Source organism: Delphinus delphis, chromosome 6 (genome assembly GCF_949987515.2).
Source record: "Delphinus delphis chromosome 6, mDelDel1.2, whole genome shotgun sequence".
Lineage (NCBI taxonomy): Eukaryota > Metazoa > Chordata > Mammalia > Artiodactyla > Delphinidae > Delphinus > Delphinus delphis.
In genome coordinates, this window is record NC_082688.1 from 68,192,956 (window position 1) to 68,209,350 (window position 16,395).

At 36.7% G+C, this 16,395-nt stretch overlaps 1 protein-coding gene across 2 annotated transcripts in view; it reads left to right on the forward strand.

Moving 5' to 3' along the window:
• The window catches only part of DENND4C (DENN domain containing 4C), a 125,368-nt gene that overhangs the window by 88,125 nt on the left and 20,848 nt on the right, over nucleotides 1-16,395 (forward strand). For both annotated transcript variants that reach the window (XM_060014786.2, XM_060014787.2), the window contains 5 exons: nucleotides 3,225-3,347; nucleotides 4,214-4,360; nucleotides 7,451-8,613; nucleotides 15,123-15,300; nucleotides 16,024-16,133. In XM_060014786.2, the coding sequence (XP_059870769.1) occupies nucleotides 3,225-3,347; nucleotides 4,214-4,360; nucleotides 7,451-8,613; nucleotides 15,123-15,300; nucleotides 16,024-16,133 (1,721 nt within the window). The remainder of the gene's footprint in view (nucleotides 1-3,224; nucleotides 3,348-4,213; nucleotides 4,361-7,450; nucleotides 8,614-15,122; nucleotides 15,301-16,023; nucleotides 16,134-16,395) is intronic.

The window sequence follows — 16,395 nt, forward strand, 5'->3', positions numbered from 1 at the left end:
CATGTGGGAATTTTCATGAGACTTTCATTTGAAAACCACCTTATTTTATTTCCTCCTGTATTTTTTTCCTAGTGCTTATAGAATAAATGGATTTCATTTATGGAAAATCAAGAAAATAATTTGTGGTATGAAACCATTTCACTAATAATAATAATAATAGATAAACACTCTCCTTATCTCTCTGGATTTTTAAACTTGTCTCCTTTAAAGGCAAAAAAAAGATTTACTAGTAATTCTGGGAAACTGCATAAAGATTCCATATTCCCCAGTTGGGGAAGAAACTTCAGATCCCTTTTTCATATATTTCTTTTAAGCTACATTTCAAATGACTGAAGCTCTGATACTGAATTTACAGTGATTATGTGTCTCTGTAGAGTTTCTGGTGATATCATCTGATATTTTTGGAGACTTCCAGCCCAGATGCTTAAGTTACTCTTTTCATTAAGGATTATCTCACAGAATCTTTCCACTTAGTACCTGATACTGAGTCACTTAGCTTGTTGAGGGCATATCTGGGTTTAATCAGTTTACTCAGTTCCCAGTCTAGTGTCCATTTCATGGCACCGTAATGCTTTACCAGACTTTCTGAGGGGGGGCCAATAAAAAAAAAAAAAATGACTGAAAGAAGTCATTCTAAATAGCAGTATTTTTTTTAATTAAAAATTTTTTTAATCAAAGTACAGATTTACAGTATTGTGTTAATTTCAGGTGTACAGTTATATACACATACACACATACACACATATATATTCTTTTTCAGATTCTTTTCCCTTATAGGTTACTACAAAATATTGAGTATAGTTCCCTGTGCTATATAGCAGGTCCTTGTTGGTTATCTAAATAGCAGGTTTTTTTAAAGCTTAATTCTTTTGTTATATGGCGAACCCAAAGTTTGAAAGGCAGTTTAAAAAGTGGTAGAAAGTGAAAAAATAGAAAGTGGGGGCTTCCCTGGTGGTGCAGTGGTTGAGAGTCCGCCTGCCGATGCAGGGGACACGGGTTTGTGCCCCGGTCCGGGAGGATGCCACATGCTGCGGAGCGGCTGGGCCCGTGAGCCATGGCCGCTGAGCCTGCGTGTCGGAGCCTGTGCTCCGCAACGGGAGAGGCCACAACAGTGAGAGGCCCTCGTACCGCAAAAAAAAAAAAAAAAGTGGTAGACAGTGGAAGGCACTATATTTTTTGTTTTATGTGTTTTTCATTGACATCCTTTATAATGATCTCCTGGTAACTTGCCTTTATTTCAGTTTTAATTTTAAACTTATTAAATGTTTCAAGAATAGTACGAAGAACTCTTGAATAACTTTTATTTAGATTCATTCACTTTTAGTTTGACACATTTGCTTTATCAGTTTCTTTCTGTACACATGCACTTTTTTCCCCTAAATATGTGAGAGCAGATTGCATACATCTTGCCCTTTTACCTCTTAATACTTTGGTGGTATTTGCTCTTACATAACCACAGTATAGTTTCCAAATTCAGGAAAACATTGTTCTACTTCTTTAATGTATAGTCTGTATTCCAGTGTTGTCAGCTATAATGTCCTTTGTGGTACTTTAACTCCTCTTTAGTCTCCTTTAGCCAGGCACAGTTCCCCACCTTTTCTTTGTCTTTCGTAACCTTGACCTTTTTGAAGAATAAGTCCAGTTATTTTGTGGAATGCTGCCAAATTTGAGTTTGTCTGATGTTCCCCTATGATTAGATTAGGTTATGCATCCATGGCTCTTCTACAAAAATTATGTTAAGTCCTTCTGAGATTATCACAACCCAGAGGCACACAATGTCTGTCTGCCCCTCATTGGTAATGTTAATTTTGATCACTTGATGTCAGTGTTCGGTTTCTATTAGTTACCATTATCCCCCTTGCAGATAATAAGCTATTTGTGAAGAGACACTGAGACTATGCAACAATATCTTCTTTTTCATCACACTTTCTCTTTTAAATTTATCATCCATTGATGATTCTTGCCTGAACCAATCGTTTTACTGTGATGGCTATAAGGTGGTGATTTTGCCAACTCTATTGTCCCCTCACATTTATAAGATAATATTCTTTTGAATGTTCTTTAGAAATGTCCTCTCATGTTTTTGAGCACTTGCTTTCTTGCATAGCAAAACGTTCCTGGCTCATTCTTGTACCTTCCCTGACTGAGCTCTGCAATCGGCCTTTTCTTCAAGGATCCCAGGTTCCTTTTAATGGGCAATAGATTTTAGAAACGAAGGTCTGGGCTCTAGAAATGCTTACTCCCTCCAGGGTGTTGTTCTAGACTTTTTCAGCAGAGGTAGAAAAAATGTGTATGTATTTTAGAAATACTTCTAATTCCAAATCAGCCCCACAGGTTTTTCTTTGCCTTCCTTCATTTCACTTTTTAAAGATCTCTCTTCTTCCACAGTAAGAATCTTGGCTCCCAACATCATCACATTTACTCATTTGCTCAGTCCTACAGTGTACATAATATAATTTCAGAATTGCTATACCCATTCCCCTGTGAGAAATAAACCTAAGGAGTTTAGGATTTGACTGTTACCCCCCATGACTAGGGTATATACTCAGAATAATGTGTTAAAAGTTACACATTACATTAGTCCTCCCCCATCCTTTCAGTGTGATCATGTTATTCATAAACAATTGGTTTTGTTTGTTTCCGTGTGCATTCAGTTTTAGTTACACCCTGGCCCTCAGTTTTGCTGATTTAAGTTTTTGAACTTGTAGAAGTTAATACATTTCCAAAAATAAAAACAATATGATAACCATATTTAGAGAAGTTTCCTCCCTCTCAATCCCTTCCGTCCTATTTTCCCCCATCCCTTGTAGGTAACCAGTTTTATTGTTTTCTGCTTTATTATTCCTGCATTTCTTTTTGCAAAAGTAAGCAGATATATGTTTATTTCCACTTCTTTCTTACGCAAAAGGTAGCATTCTGTAGATGCACTCCAAAAGAAACTTTCAAAACATCTTATCCAAATCTACTGATTTATAGATAAGGAAATTAAATTAAGATTCACTGCTTCCAAGTGTGTAATGGTTTTTAGTCTTTGATGTTCCTGTTTCTACTGTTCTTTGATTCTTACCATTGTTGTAAAATGTTTTGTGTGCTTCATGAGCTTTCTTCTCCTCTTTTTTTACAAGTTTAATTGTGTAAGTTGGTGGAATTTCCTTTTGACATTTTATAGCTGGACTATAAATATATGAAAACATTTATATATCAGCCTACATTCTTTTTAACAGGTGGTCAGTCTGACCAAGGCTATGGGTCTAAGGATGAACTTATAAAGGATGATGCAGAAATTCATGTGCCTGAAGAACAAGTATCAGGAGACTTGATAACCAAAACAAAAGTGGAAACAGAAGGTTAAGTACTGATGTTTACTAGCTTTACTTAGAAAAATACCTATAATAATTAAAAGTCTTATTTGATAATTTTGGTGATAATTTCCAGAAATGTAAAGTCTGGGCTTATAAGATACTATGTACTCTTATATATGATAGATTTTTGGTAGTCTCTGAATTTTAGAATTTAAGAGATCTTTAGAGACTCTGTAGGTCAGCCCTCAACTTGGTAGGAAACTGCAGCCCATCAAGGTGTTCATTTGCCAGTGTTAAATAACTACTTTGTGACAGAACCAGGACTAAACTCTGAGTCATCAAACTTGTATTCCAGTGTACCTTTTATTTTCAAATGCTCTTTCACTAGAAGTCCTTCAAATATCTAAGTCGATAATTTTCATTTGTAGGTTCCAATATAGTCTGTGTAGTTTTCCCTTTTTTAGGGGACTCATTGAGATAGAAATGATTTGTAGTAGTCATTTTAAGGAAATATGGAGAAATATTTTGGCTTTTTGATAATACGATGGTCTTCCTATCTTCTTACAAAAAAGTACAGTTTTTTTAATGATGTCACTTACTTTATGCTCTAGAATTATGCAGAAGCAAGCCCCTCTCCTACTTGACAAGTGATGAGGAGTGTGACAGAAGGCCAAAGCCTTAATTTATTCGCTCAGGAATGCTCAAGTTAGGATTATGAATGTTAAAATAAAGCATTTATTTCAGTCAGTACTGGCAACATTTATGGCATAAAAGAAATCAGTAATAAAATAGAGAAAAAGTATTCACCCCCACTTAGAGAAAAAGTACATAAAATATATTAAAAAAAATACTTCGTTTCTGTTCAATACTGGCAAAAATAGGAATGATAACATCCAAATATTTTTTCCCAGAGGTATGCGATGTCTCTGCTGTTGTGGCCAAACATTCACAACCTAGTGCAGAGCCCCCGAGTCCTCCTGAGCCTCCTGCGTGGGGCGGCAGTATTGTGAAAGTTCCATCTGGTATATTTGATGTCAATGGCAGGAAAAGTAGCACTGGTGAGTCTTTACATATTGGTTATCACATATTTAAAATACACTTCTATAGGTACATGTGTGTCTTTAATGACATTATAACTTGCTAACTTAATTGTAATGAACATGCTAAAGAGCCAGAAGTAAGCTGAATCCTATAAATGTGCTAAAGAAGACATTAAAATAGTTATTTAAAGATAATTCATTTTTAAAAGGAAGGGTATTAAGTGTGTTTAGTTTTTATTTGGAATACCTTTTCTTATTATAGTGCTTGTTCTGAGTTCCGTCCTCCTTTCCTGTGGTTGATAATGAGAGAGGACTGTAGGACGGGCCTGCTATACTCATCCTAACAGAGAGGCAGTTACGTGGTCAAATTCCAAAGGGCTTGTGTGTGGCAGGGTAATTCCTAAGCCTGAAGGGAAATGGAAGAAAAAGATTCACATCACTTAACCAGCGGGTCTTTAATTTTTGCCCAATTATTCTAGGTACCCTGAGCCACTTTCTATTTATGGTTAAGTATTTGTAATGAATAACTGTTGTGTGTGACTCCCATGAATTTGTGTTTACTGCCTTCAATTATGTGTAGTCCTCCCAAGTACCCTTAAGGCATACGTCTTAAGTGTATGATTTTAAAAGACAATGAAATAGGCCTGCGTCATTTGCCTTTTGTTAGTAGTAGCTACAGTTCACTTCCCGAAAGTCAGCAGTCTATCTGTAAGTGTATCTATTGTATGACTTTATAGAAATTAATTCGCTCAGCTTTTTAAGTCAATGTGGAAATACTCCTTATTCCTAAAGTTGTTTTTTTTTTTTTTGGTGATACCAAGTTCGGTTATTTTACAGGGAGTGAGGGGGTAGTGTTTTGCTAATGAGGTGGAGCTACAGATGTTTTGAAAAAAATAATTGATATATATATTCTTTATCCCATTTTCCCAACCTATTGATAGCAGGTTAAAAAAAAAAAAAGGGCAGTTTTCTTCATCAGAGGTTTAGAATCTTCTCAGAATATTGAAATGGACATGGTCTGGGGACTGGTGCATTTTCTTCTCTTTTTATTGATCTTATTTCCCTGTTATATTTTCTTTTTTTTTTTTTTTTTTTTTTTTTTTGCGGTATGCGGGCCTCTCACTGTTGTGGCCTCTCCCATTGCGGAGCACAGGCTCCGGACCCGCAGGCTCAGCGGCCATGGCTCACGGGCCCAGCCACTCCACAACATGTGGGATCTTCCCGGACCGGGGCACGAACCCGTGTCCCCTGCATCGGCAGGCGGACTCTCAACCACTGCGCCACCAGGGAAGCCCTCCATGTTACATTTTGATGTAGGAAGATTTGTTCTATTAAGAAAAGAGGAGGTGGTAATGAGGCTTTTTCCAGTATATCAAACAGTCAATTTTATTTTAAAATTGAACAAAATGTGACACTAAATTTCCTAGAAATGATACGAGAACCAGTAAATTTGCAAAGATCTTTTCTCAAATATTGTTAAAAGTTTTCAAAGCAGGTACAAACTTCAGAGTTATAAAATAGGCTAATTCCCTTAAATGCTTTAAAAAGATCTCTAAATGCTTATTATTCTGTTTAATTGGAAAGATTATGATTATTAATAGATACCAATTTGGAATATTAAAAAGAACCTTGAAATCAATTTGGAAGATTAAAAATAAAGATCTTATCATAATGACAACTTTCCCTTCCAAACTCCCAGGTCATTATACTTTTTAAAAAACAAATGAGGGCTTCCCTGGTGGCGCAGTGGTTGAGAGTCCGCCTGCTGATGCAGGGGACACGGGTTCGTGCCCCGGTCCGGGAAGATCCCACATGCCGCGGAGCGGAGGGCCCCGTGAGCCATGGCTACTGAGCCTGCGCGTCCGGAGCCTGCGTGTCCGGAGCCTGTGCTCCGCAACGGGAGGGGCCACGGCAGTGAGAGGCCCGCGTACCGCAAAAAAAAAACAAAAAACAAATGAGAGGGCTTCCCTGGTGGCACAGTGGTTGAGAGTCCGCCTGACGATGCAGGGGACGCAGGTTCGTGCACCGGTCCGGGAAGATTCCACGTGCCGCGGAGCGGTTGGGCCCATGCGCCATGGCCGCTGAGCCTGCGCGTCCGGAGCCTGCGTGTCCGGAGCCTGTGCTCCGCAACGGGAGGGGCCACGGCAGTGAGAGGCCCGCGTACCGCAAAAACAAAACAAACAAACAAACAAAAAACAAAAAAAATGAGAATCCTAAATATGAATGGGTAGACTTAAGTTCTGCTAATGATGCAACTAGAAATAGCTTTTGGTCTTGGCGTGGAAAAAATTGCATGGTAGCAAAGAGTTAACGACTGCCTGCATCCCCCAAAGGTGGGGGAGGTTCCTACAGACACTGGCATAATTTTGTTCCACTTGCTCAAACAAGATTGACCTCTGTGAGGGCTGGGATTATGTCCGTTTTATTCTCCATTGTATTCTTAGCACCTCACATAGTGGGTGCTAGTAGGAATTCAGATATTTGTTGAAGGAATAAACATATCTGAAAAAATTTTGGCTATTCAGATTTTAGCAGGCTTCTTGGAATCTGCCGATTCTAAGCGCTCCATTCTAGATCCTTTTACTTTGGAGAAGTAAGGCTTTGGCTATAGCAAATATATAATTTCTCTATGATTATGAATTTGCTTTCTGCAGGGTAGATTCCTGGCAAATACTTGTTGAATTAGATATATGAAACCCAAGATAGAAGAGATTATTTCTTTTTAGGTCTGCTATTTAATGTGGAATATATTTCTTAAACTGAATAATGAAACTCTTAAAATACAAAACATGTTTATAGATGTATATTTATTGATAGATGTGATATCTTTAGTGAACAGTACAGGTATATACAGTATATATTGCACTATCTTTTTTAAAAATGTGTGTATATGCATAGAGGATGAAAGGCAGATTATACATAAAAATGTTATCTCTGAGAGGCAGGGTTGAACGGAGTAATTTTTGGACTTTTTCTGTATACCATCTTACCTTTCTGAATCTTTTACTTTGAGTATGTGTCACTTTCAAAAATTAGAAAAAAACATTTTTATAAAAGTTACATCAGAAAATAGAGATTTATTTTTAATATTGCACTTTGTCTTTTTAGGTAGTACACCAAATGTACTGTTTTCTACTCAAGATCCAGTTGAAGATGCAGTCTTTGGCGAAGTTCCTAATCTCAAGAAGAATGGTGATAGAGGAGAAAAAAGGCAAAAGCATTTTCCGGAGAGAAGCTGTAGTTTTAGTTCTGAAAGTCGAGCAGGAATGTTGCTTAAGAAGAGCAGTTTGGATTTAATTTCAAGTGAAGTGGCTATCATGATGGGAGCAGATGCCAGGATTCTCACAGCAGCACTGACGAGTCCTAAGACTTCTCCACTTCATATCGCAAGAACCCATAGCTTTGAGAGTATTAGCTGTCATCCAGCTGACACTAGGACTCGTGTGTCTGAAAGCACTTGGGATTCTGAGCACAGATCTTCATCGGTGTTAGAGATGCTTGAGGAAAGCCAAGAGTTCATAGAACCTGTGGTTGATGAAAATGTAGCTAAAACTCCTGTGACAAAGGATACATGTGACAGCCTACAAAATGACAGTAATCAGTCCAGAGACTTGAAAGCAGGATCCAAAGATCTAGTAAATAAGAGAAGTAGTTTATGTGGTGTTGCTAAAGCTATTGAGAGGGAAGATGTTGAAACTGGACTAGATCCTTTGTCACTTTTAGCCACTGAATGTATAGGAGAAAAAACTCCTGATTCAGAAGATAAGTTGTTTTCTCCAGTTATTGCACGTAATCTGGCTGATGAAATTGAAAGCTATATGAATCTAAAGAGTCCCTTGGGTAGCAAGTCTTCTAGTATGGAACTACATGGAGAGGGAAACAGAGAGCCTGGCACTACCAGTGCATTTATTCACCCTTTAGAGAGGAGATCAAGCCTACCTTTAGATCATGGTCCTGCAGCACAGGACAGTCCTGAAAGTGAAAAGAGCTCCCCTGCAGTGTCCAGATCTAAAACTTTTACTGGGCGTTTCAGGCAACAAACTCCCTCTCGAGGTCATAAAGAACGTTCAGCTTCTTTATCAGCACTGGTCCGTTCTTCACCACATGGCTCATTGGGTTCTGTGGTAAATTCTTTGTCAGGGCTAAAGCTGGACAATATACTCTCAGGGCCCAAGATGGATGTGCTAAAATCTGGTATGAAACAAGCAGCTACAGTAGCCAGTAAGATGTGGGTAGCTGTATCATCTGCCTACAGCTATTCAGATGATGAGGTAAGACTGTTTTATGTGTGTCATCTGTCTGATGTTGGAATGTTTGGAGTATTTTTTAATATATACATTATTATTTAGATATTTCTGGTAACTTTTTTATATTTTAAAATGTGCATATCCTACTTCTTTCTTGAAATGACTTCAACATACATATAAGGAAATTAATAATGAAGAAATAGAATATCAGGACTACTTTATAATTCCACAGCCCAGTCTAAACTAACACATTAAGTCTATTGATTTGAAAGAACTAATGATTAATGTTTGATTTAATAATGTTATATTTGCATAGCACTTCACTTTTTAAATAGCTTTCGCCTGTGTTATCTCTTTAAGATATGTGATGTCACTCTACAACTTAATCAGTAGATTTCATACTGCACAACAAAAACTGCTAACTATTTATTTATTTATTTTTGCCGCACGGGGTCTTAGTTGTGGCACGTGGGATCTTCGTCACGGCATGTTTAGTTGTGGTATGTGGGATCTTTAGTTGCAGCATGCAGACTTCTTAGTTGCGGCATGCATGTGGAATCTAGTTCCCTAACCAGGGATCGAACCTGGGCCCCCTGCATTGGGAGCACAGAGTCTTACCCACTGGACCACCAGGGAAGTCCCCCAAACTGCTAACTTTTTATTGAAGTTCAGTTGACCTACAATACTGTATTAGTTTCAGGTGTACAGCATAGTGATTCAGTTTTTGCACATTATATTCCATTATAGGTTACTACAAGATATTGGGTATAATTTCCTGTGCTAGAAAGTAAATTCCTGTTGCTTATCTATTTTATGTATAGTAGTTTGTATCTGTTAAACCCATACCCCTAATTTGTCTGTCTCCCCTTCCTCTTTGGTAACCATAAGTTTGTTTTCTATTTCTTTGAGTCTGTTTCTGTTTTGTATATACATTCATTTGTATGACTTTTTAGATTCCACATATGAATGATATCATACAGTATTTATCTTTCTCTGTCTGACTTACTTCACTAAACGTTAATATTCTCTAGCTCTCTCCATGTTGCTACAGATGGCATATTTCATTCTTTTTAACGGCTGAGTAATATTCCAGTGTGTGTGTATGTGTGTATCACATCTTCATGATCCAGTCGTCTGTTGATGGGCACTTGGGTTGCTTCCATGTCTTGTCTATTGTACATAGTGCTGCTATGAACATTGTGGTACATGTCTCTTTTTGAATTAGTGTTTCCTTTTTTTCTGGATATATACTCAGGAGTGCAATTGATGTATCTTATGGTAATTCTATTTTTAGTTTTTTAAGGAACCTCCATACTGTCTTCCACAGTGGCTGCACCAATTTACATTTCCATAAAAAATGTATGAGGACTCCCTTTTCTCCACATCCTCTCCAACATTTGTTATTTGTAGACATTTTGATATAGACATTTTGACAGGTGTGAGATGATACCTCTTTGGGGTTTTGAGTTGCAATTCTTGAATAATTAGTCATGATGAGCATCTTTTCGTGTGCCTGTTAGCCATCTGTATGTCTTCTTTGGGAAAATATCTATTCAAGTCTTCTGCCCATGTTTTGATTGGATTGCTTGGTTTTTTTTATATTAAGCTGTATCAGCTGTTTGTATATTTTGGGTAAGTTGCATCATTTGCAGATATTTTCTCTGATTCCATAGGTTGTCTTTTTGATTTGTTGATGGCTTCCTTTGCTGTGCAAAAGCTTTTAAATTTAATTAGGTCCCATTTGTTAATTTTAGGGGACAGATCCAAAAAATACTGCTATGATTTATGTCAAAGAGTGTCCTGGCTATGTTCTCTTCTAGGAGTTTTATGGTTTCAGGTTGTATATTTAAGTCTTTAATCCTTTTTTTTTTTTTTTTTTTTTTGCGGTATGTGGGCCTCACTGTTGTGGCCTCTCCCGTTGCGGAGCACAGGCTCCAGACACACAGGCTCAGCGGCCATGGCTCACAGGCCCAGCCGCTCCACAGCATGTGGGATCTTCCCGGACCGGGGCATGAACCTGTATCCCCTGCATCGGCAGGCAGAGTCTCAACCACTGTGCCACCAGGGAAGCCCCTTTAATCCATTTTGAGTTTATTTTTGTATATGGTATGAGGGAATTTTCTAATTCCATTGTTTTGCCTGTAGCTGTCCAGTTTTCCTAGCACCACTTGTTGAAAAAACTGTCTTTTCTCCATTGTATTTTCTTGCCTCCTTTGTCATAAATTAATTGATTGTAGGTGCATGGGTTTATTTCTGGGCTCTCTGTTCTGTTCCATTGATCTATGTATCTGTTTTTTTTGTGCCAGTACCACACTGTTTTGTTTACTGTAGCCTTGCAGTATAGTCTGAGGTCTGGGACGTTTATACCTCCTGCTTTGTTCTTTTTTTCTCAGGATTGCTCTGGTAATTTGGGGCCTTTTGTGGTTCCATATAAATTTTAGGATTATTCTATTTCTTTGAAAAATGATAGGGGATGCAATCTGTAGATTTCTTTGGGTTAGTGTGGCCTTTTTTTTTCTTTGCGGTACGCGGGCCTCTCACTGTTGTGGCCTCTTCCGTTATGGAGCACAGGCTGCAGACGCACAGGCTCAGTGGCCATGGCTCACGGGCCCAGCCGCTCCACGGCATGTGGGATCTTCCTGGACCGGGTCACGAACCCGTGTCCCCTGCATCGGCAGGTGGACTCTCAACCACTGCGCCACCAGGGAAGCCCCTGTGTGGCCATTTTAATAATACTGATTCTTCCAATCCAAGAGCATGGGAATATCTTCCCATTTCTTTTAATCATTTTTACTTTCCTTTATCAATGTTTTATAGTTTTCAGTGTATAGGTCTTTAACCTCCTTGATTAAGTTTATTCCTAGGTTTTTTTCTTCTTTTGATGCAGTTTTAAATGGGATTTTTTTTTAAATGGGATTTTAACTTTCTGATATTTCATTATTAGTGTATAGAAATGCAGCAGATTGCTGTATATTAATCTCGTATCCTTCAGCCTTGCTGAATTCATTTATTCTAAAAGTTTTTGGGTGGGGACTTTAGGGTTCTCTGTATAGAGTATCATGTCATCTGCAGTCCCTTCCAATTTGGATACCCTTTTTTCCCTTGTTTGATAACTTTGGCTAGTACTTCCAATACTATGTTAAATAGAAGGGGTGTGAGTAGGCATCCTTGTCTTGTTCCTTAATGTAACTGGAAAGCTTTCATCTTTTCACCATTATTATGTTGGCTGTGGGTTTGTCATAAATGGCCTTTATTACGTTGAGATACGTTCCTTCTGTACTCACTTTGATGAGAGTTCTTATGATGAATGGATGTTGAATTTTGTCAAATACTTTTTCAGCATCTATTGAAATGATCATGTGGTTTTTGTCTTTCTTTTTGTTAGTGCCGTGTGCCACATTAATGGATTTGCATATGTTGAACCATCCTTGTGTCCCCAGAATAAGTCCAGCTTGATCATGGTGTGTGATCCTTTTTATATGTTGTTTGATTTGGTTTGCTAATACTTTGATGAGGATTTTTGCATGTATATTCATCAAGAATATTGGTCTGTAATTTTCACTTTTTGTAGTATCTTTGTCTGGTTTTGGTATCAGGGTAATAGTGGCCTCGTAGAATGAGTTTGGGAGTGTTTCATCCTCTTTAATAATTTGGAATAGTATTAGAAGGATAGGTTTTAGCTCTTCTTTACATGTTTGGTAGAATTCCCCAGTGAAGCTGTCTGGTCCTAGGCTTTTGTTTGCAGGTAGTTTTGTTATTGGCAATTCTATTTCACTTCTAGTAATTGGTCTCTTCAAATTGTCTATTTCTTCTTGACTCGGTCTTGGCTGGCTGTATGTTTCTAGAAATTTGTCTATTTCTTCTGTGTTGCCCAATGTGTTGGGATATAAATGTTCTTAGTATTCTCTTATGAGTTTTGTTTGCAGGTAGTTTTGTTATTGGCAATTCTATTTCACTTCTAGTAATTGGTCTCTTCAAATTGTCTATTTCTTCTTGACTCGGTCTTGGCTGGCTGTATGTTTCTAGAAATTTGTCTATTTCTTCTGTGTTGCCCAATGTGTTGGGATATAAATGTTCTTAGTATTCTCTTATGAGTTTTTGTATTTCTGTATTATTTGTTATTTCTACTCTACTCTTTTCATTTCTTATTTTGTTTATTTGGGTCCTCTCTCTTCTTCTTGGTGACCCTGGCTAGAGGTTTGTCCATTTTGTTTATCTTTTCAAAATACTGGCTCTTAGTTTCATTGATCTTTTCTATTATTTTTTTAACCTCTATTTTATTTCCTCTCTGATCTTTATTATTTCCTTCCTTCTGCTGACTTTGGGCTTTGTTCTTCTTTTTCTAATTCTTTTAGGTGGTAGGCTAAGTTGTTTGAGATTTTCCTTGTGTCTTGAAAGAAGGCCTGTCTTACTGTGAATTTCCCTCTTAGAACTGCTTTTGCAGGATCCTATAGGTTTTATAAAGTTATGTTTTACTTTTCATTTGTCCCAAGGTGTTTTCTGATTTCTTTGATTTTAGCATTGGCCCATTGGTTTTTTAGTAGCATGTTGTTTAGTCTCCATGTGTTTGTTCTTTTCCCATTTTTCTTTCTCTAGTTGATTTCTAGTTTCATACTGTTTTGGTCAGAAAGGATGCGTGGTGTAATTTCTATCCTCTTAGATTTTTTGAGGCTTTTTTGTGACTTAGTATGTGGTCTTCCCTGGTGAATGTTCCATGTGCACTTGAAAAATGTGCATTCTACAGAATAGAATGTGTATTCTGCTGGTTTTGGATGTAATGTCCCTTAGAGATCAGTTAAGTCCAACTCGTCTATTGTGTCCTTTAGGACCTCTGTTGCCTTATTGATTTTCTGTCTGGATGATCTGTCCATTGATGTCAGTAGGGTGTTAAAGTCTCCTACTGTTATTGTATTAGTGTCAATTTCTCCCTTTGTGTCTTTGCTTTATTTATTTAGGTGCTCCTGAATTGGGTGCATATATGTTAATGACTTTAAGATCCTCTTTTTGTATTGATCCCTTTATCATTATGTAATGCCCTTCTTGTCTTTTGTTATATAGCCTTTGAAAAACTGCTAATCCTTTTAAAAATCAGCATAAAGAGAATTAATCATAATATCTTTTTGTGAAAATAGGAGTGGGCAAATTTTATATTTAAAGAACTTAGAAGGTCAGTTAAGGAAAGACAAAATAAGCTAACTTCAAAAGCATCTTAACCTGGAATTATATTTAAAACAAACAAAAAAAACAGTGTGAGCCATTTCACTTTTGAAATTTTATCTAGCAGTGTTAAATAAAAAGCTTTCTACAGAGTAATTTGGACTTGGAATATATGACTGTAAATTCCAGGTGGTTGCAGATCTTAATCTTCCTTTTCTTTTCATTACTATCGCCCTAGTACCATTGACTGCAAAGGCAAATAGGATATACCTAATAAATACTTTCAAGTGAAGGAATGAATAAAAAGTCTGTAAAATATTCATAACTTTTATCCAGAATTTAAGAAAATATTTAGGGATATGTGTAAAAATAGCTCAAGTGAATTCAGCAGTGTAACTCATAAAATTTACAGGATTCTGAATGTTTAAGCAGTAGAGGATTTACTAAATTCTTAATAATACATCAGTAAATCAGATTAGGTTGCAGGGATTTAAATAATGTAGAAGATTTAATGATAAACTACATGAGAAGAATGGGATAAAAAGATCCTATTTTGTAAAAACGTATTATGTATGCATATTTTTGACTAGAAGGATATACATCAAGATTTTTACTGCACTCTGTGGATGTTGATATTATAAGTGTTTTATTTCCTGTTTTGCATATCTAATTTTTAAAAATCATTTAATATGGTTTTATAACAAGGAAGACACAAGTCTTTCTCCTTTAAAGCAAAAATTAAAAAGGAAACTGCTTATTGAAATGTTTTCTATCTAAAGCATCAACAATCACTTATAGTGGTTAAGAACTACAGTGTTCAGAACTTTGTTCATGTTTTATTCCTCTAATAATGATGGTTGTTATTCAGAATAATCATATTGCCAGCTAAAATTCTCACCACAACCTTATTTTAATGTACTTATCCACATTTTTCAGATAATATAATTAAAAGTTATGGAAGTTAAGTAATTTCTGCAAGGTCACATACCTAGTATGTGAAGGGGGGCCAAGAACACAATCTGGCTGACTCTTGGAAGCCCCTACTCTACTTGGACTGGGGTCTCTGATTACACTGGGCATAGTGAGCATCTAGAGTTCCTTCATTTTATAATTTTGAATATTGGAATGAACCCCACACTCCTAATATACACTAGGAGCACAGCATAATCTTAAAGCATAGGTCATTGCTTGAATGTCCTAGAGTATGGAAGAGAAATTCCAAATAACAGAAAGAGTTCATGGTTTTGAAACATATGATGATGATGATTTATTTAAGAATTATAGATGAGTTTAATTCTGAAAAGGGTAGAGTGAATATATTCTCATCGGGGAAGGTATTACTTATATATGTGGGATTTTATTCTTTTCAATTAAAGGAGGAAACAAAGAGAGATTACAGCTTCCCAGCTGGCCTTGAAGACCATATTTTAGGAGAGAATATATCACCTAACACGAGTATCTCAGGGCTGGTCCCTAGTGAACTTACCCAGAGCAACACAAGCCTTGGCAGTAGCAGCAGCAGTGGAGATGTAGGTAAACTGCATTACTCACCAGGTAAGGGGAAGGATCGTCCTTTCTTCTAATTTATAGAAAATTAATTTTTAATTTATGCCCATACTTCTTCCTCCCTGCACCACACACACAGTAAGCCCCATTTGTTGAGAGGATCTGATATAGTCACACCATATTATCACTGTTATTTTATATGATCTACAAGTACTGTAGGCACCCAGTGAGTTTATTTTTAGTTATGTACATTTATGGATTCTATCATTAGTTCTCAAACTTTAGGGTGTCTCAGAATCACTTGGGGAATTTGTTTAAAAGTATATACAAGTATCCAAGCCCTAGGTTAAAACTTTTGAGACTTAATCTGTGGGATGGGACCTTAAGAATGTATATTTTTGACCAGCTCTCCAGGTGAATCAGATATTTACTAGAGTTGGAGGATTTCTGTGTTATATCACTGAAATTTCCTAGTTCTGTGTTATTTTTTAAAATTGTAATTTTATTCATTTTCTCCAACTTTCTATTATGAAAAATTTCAAATAAATTTCAAATATCCTAAAAAGTTGAAAGTTGAAAGAATCATATAGTGAACAATCATATGTTCTCTATCTAGATTTAGTTAACTGTTGTTAAGCTTTCTTCTGTGTATGTACATAAGTACATTTTGATACTAAACCGTTTGAAGATAAATTGCAGACTTCATGATATTTCCCCCTAAGTATGCATTTCCAAAGAATAAGGACATTTATGATGTTTACTTCTCTCTAGGTGAAATTCCATTTCCAAGAGGCATAAAAGGGCAGGACTTTGAAAAGTCAGATCATGGTTCTTCTCAAAACACCAGCATGTCCAGCATCTATCAGAATTGTGCAATGGAGGTAAAAGTTCTATATTCTGTCCATGATAAAGTGGCTGTAAACATATTTTTATTTCAGAATGGCATTTAACAGAATTCTGTACCTTTTTGGACAGAATAATAAAATAAGTCATTTTGTTGAATTTGCTTGATATCTTATGTAAACAAGGCAATAAACTGGTAGTTTTACCTATGAAGTAATTGAACTGTTATTCCAAGTGTGATCAACAAAATAAATACAATTCTATGTTTGTCTCAAGAGGATGGCCTATTAAGACTGATTT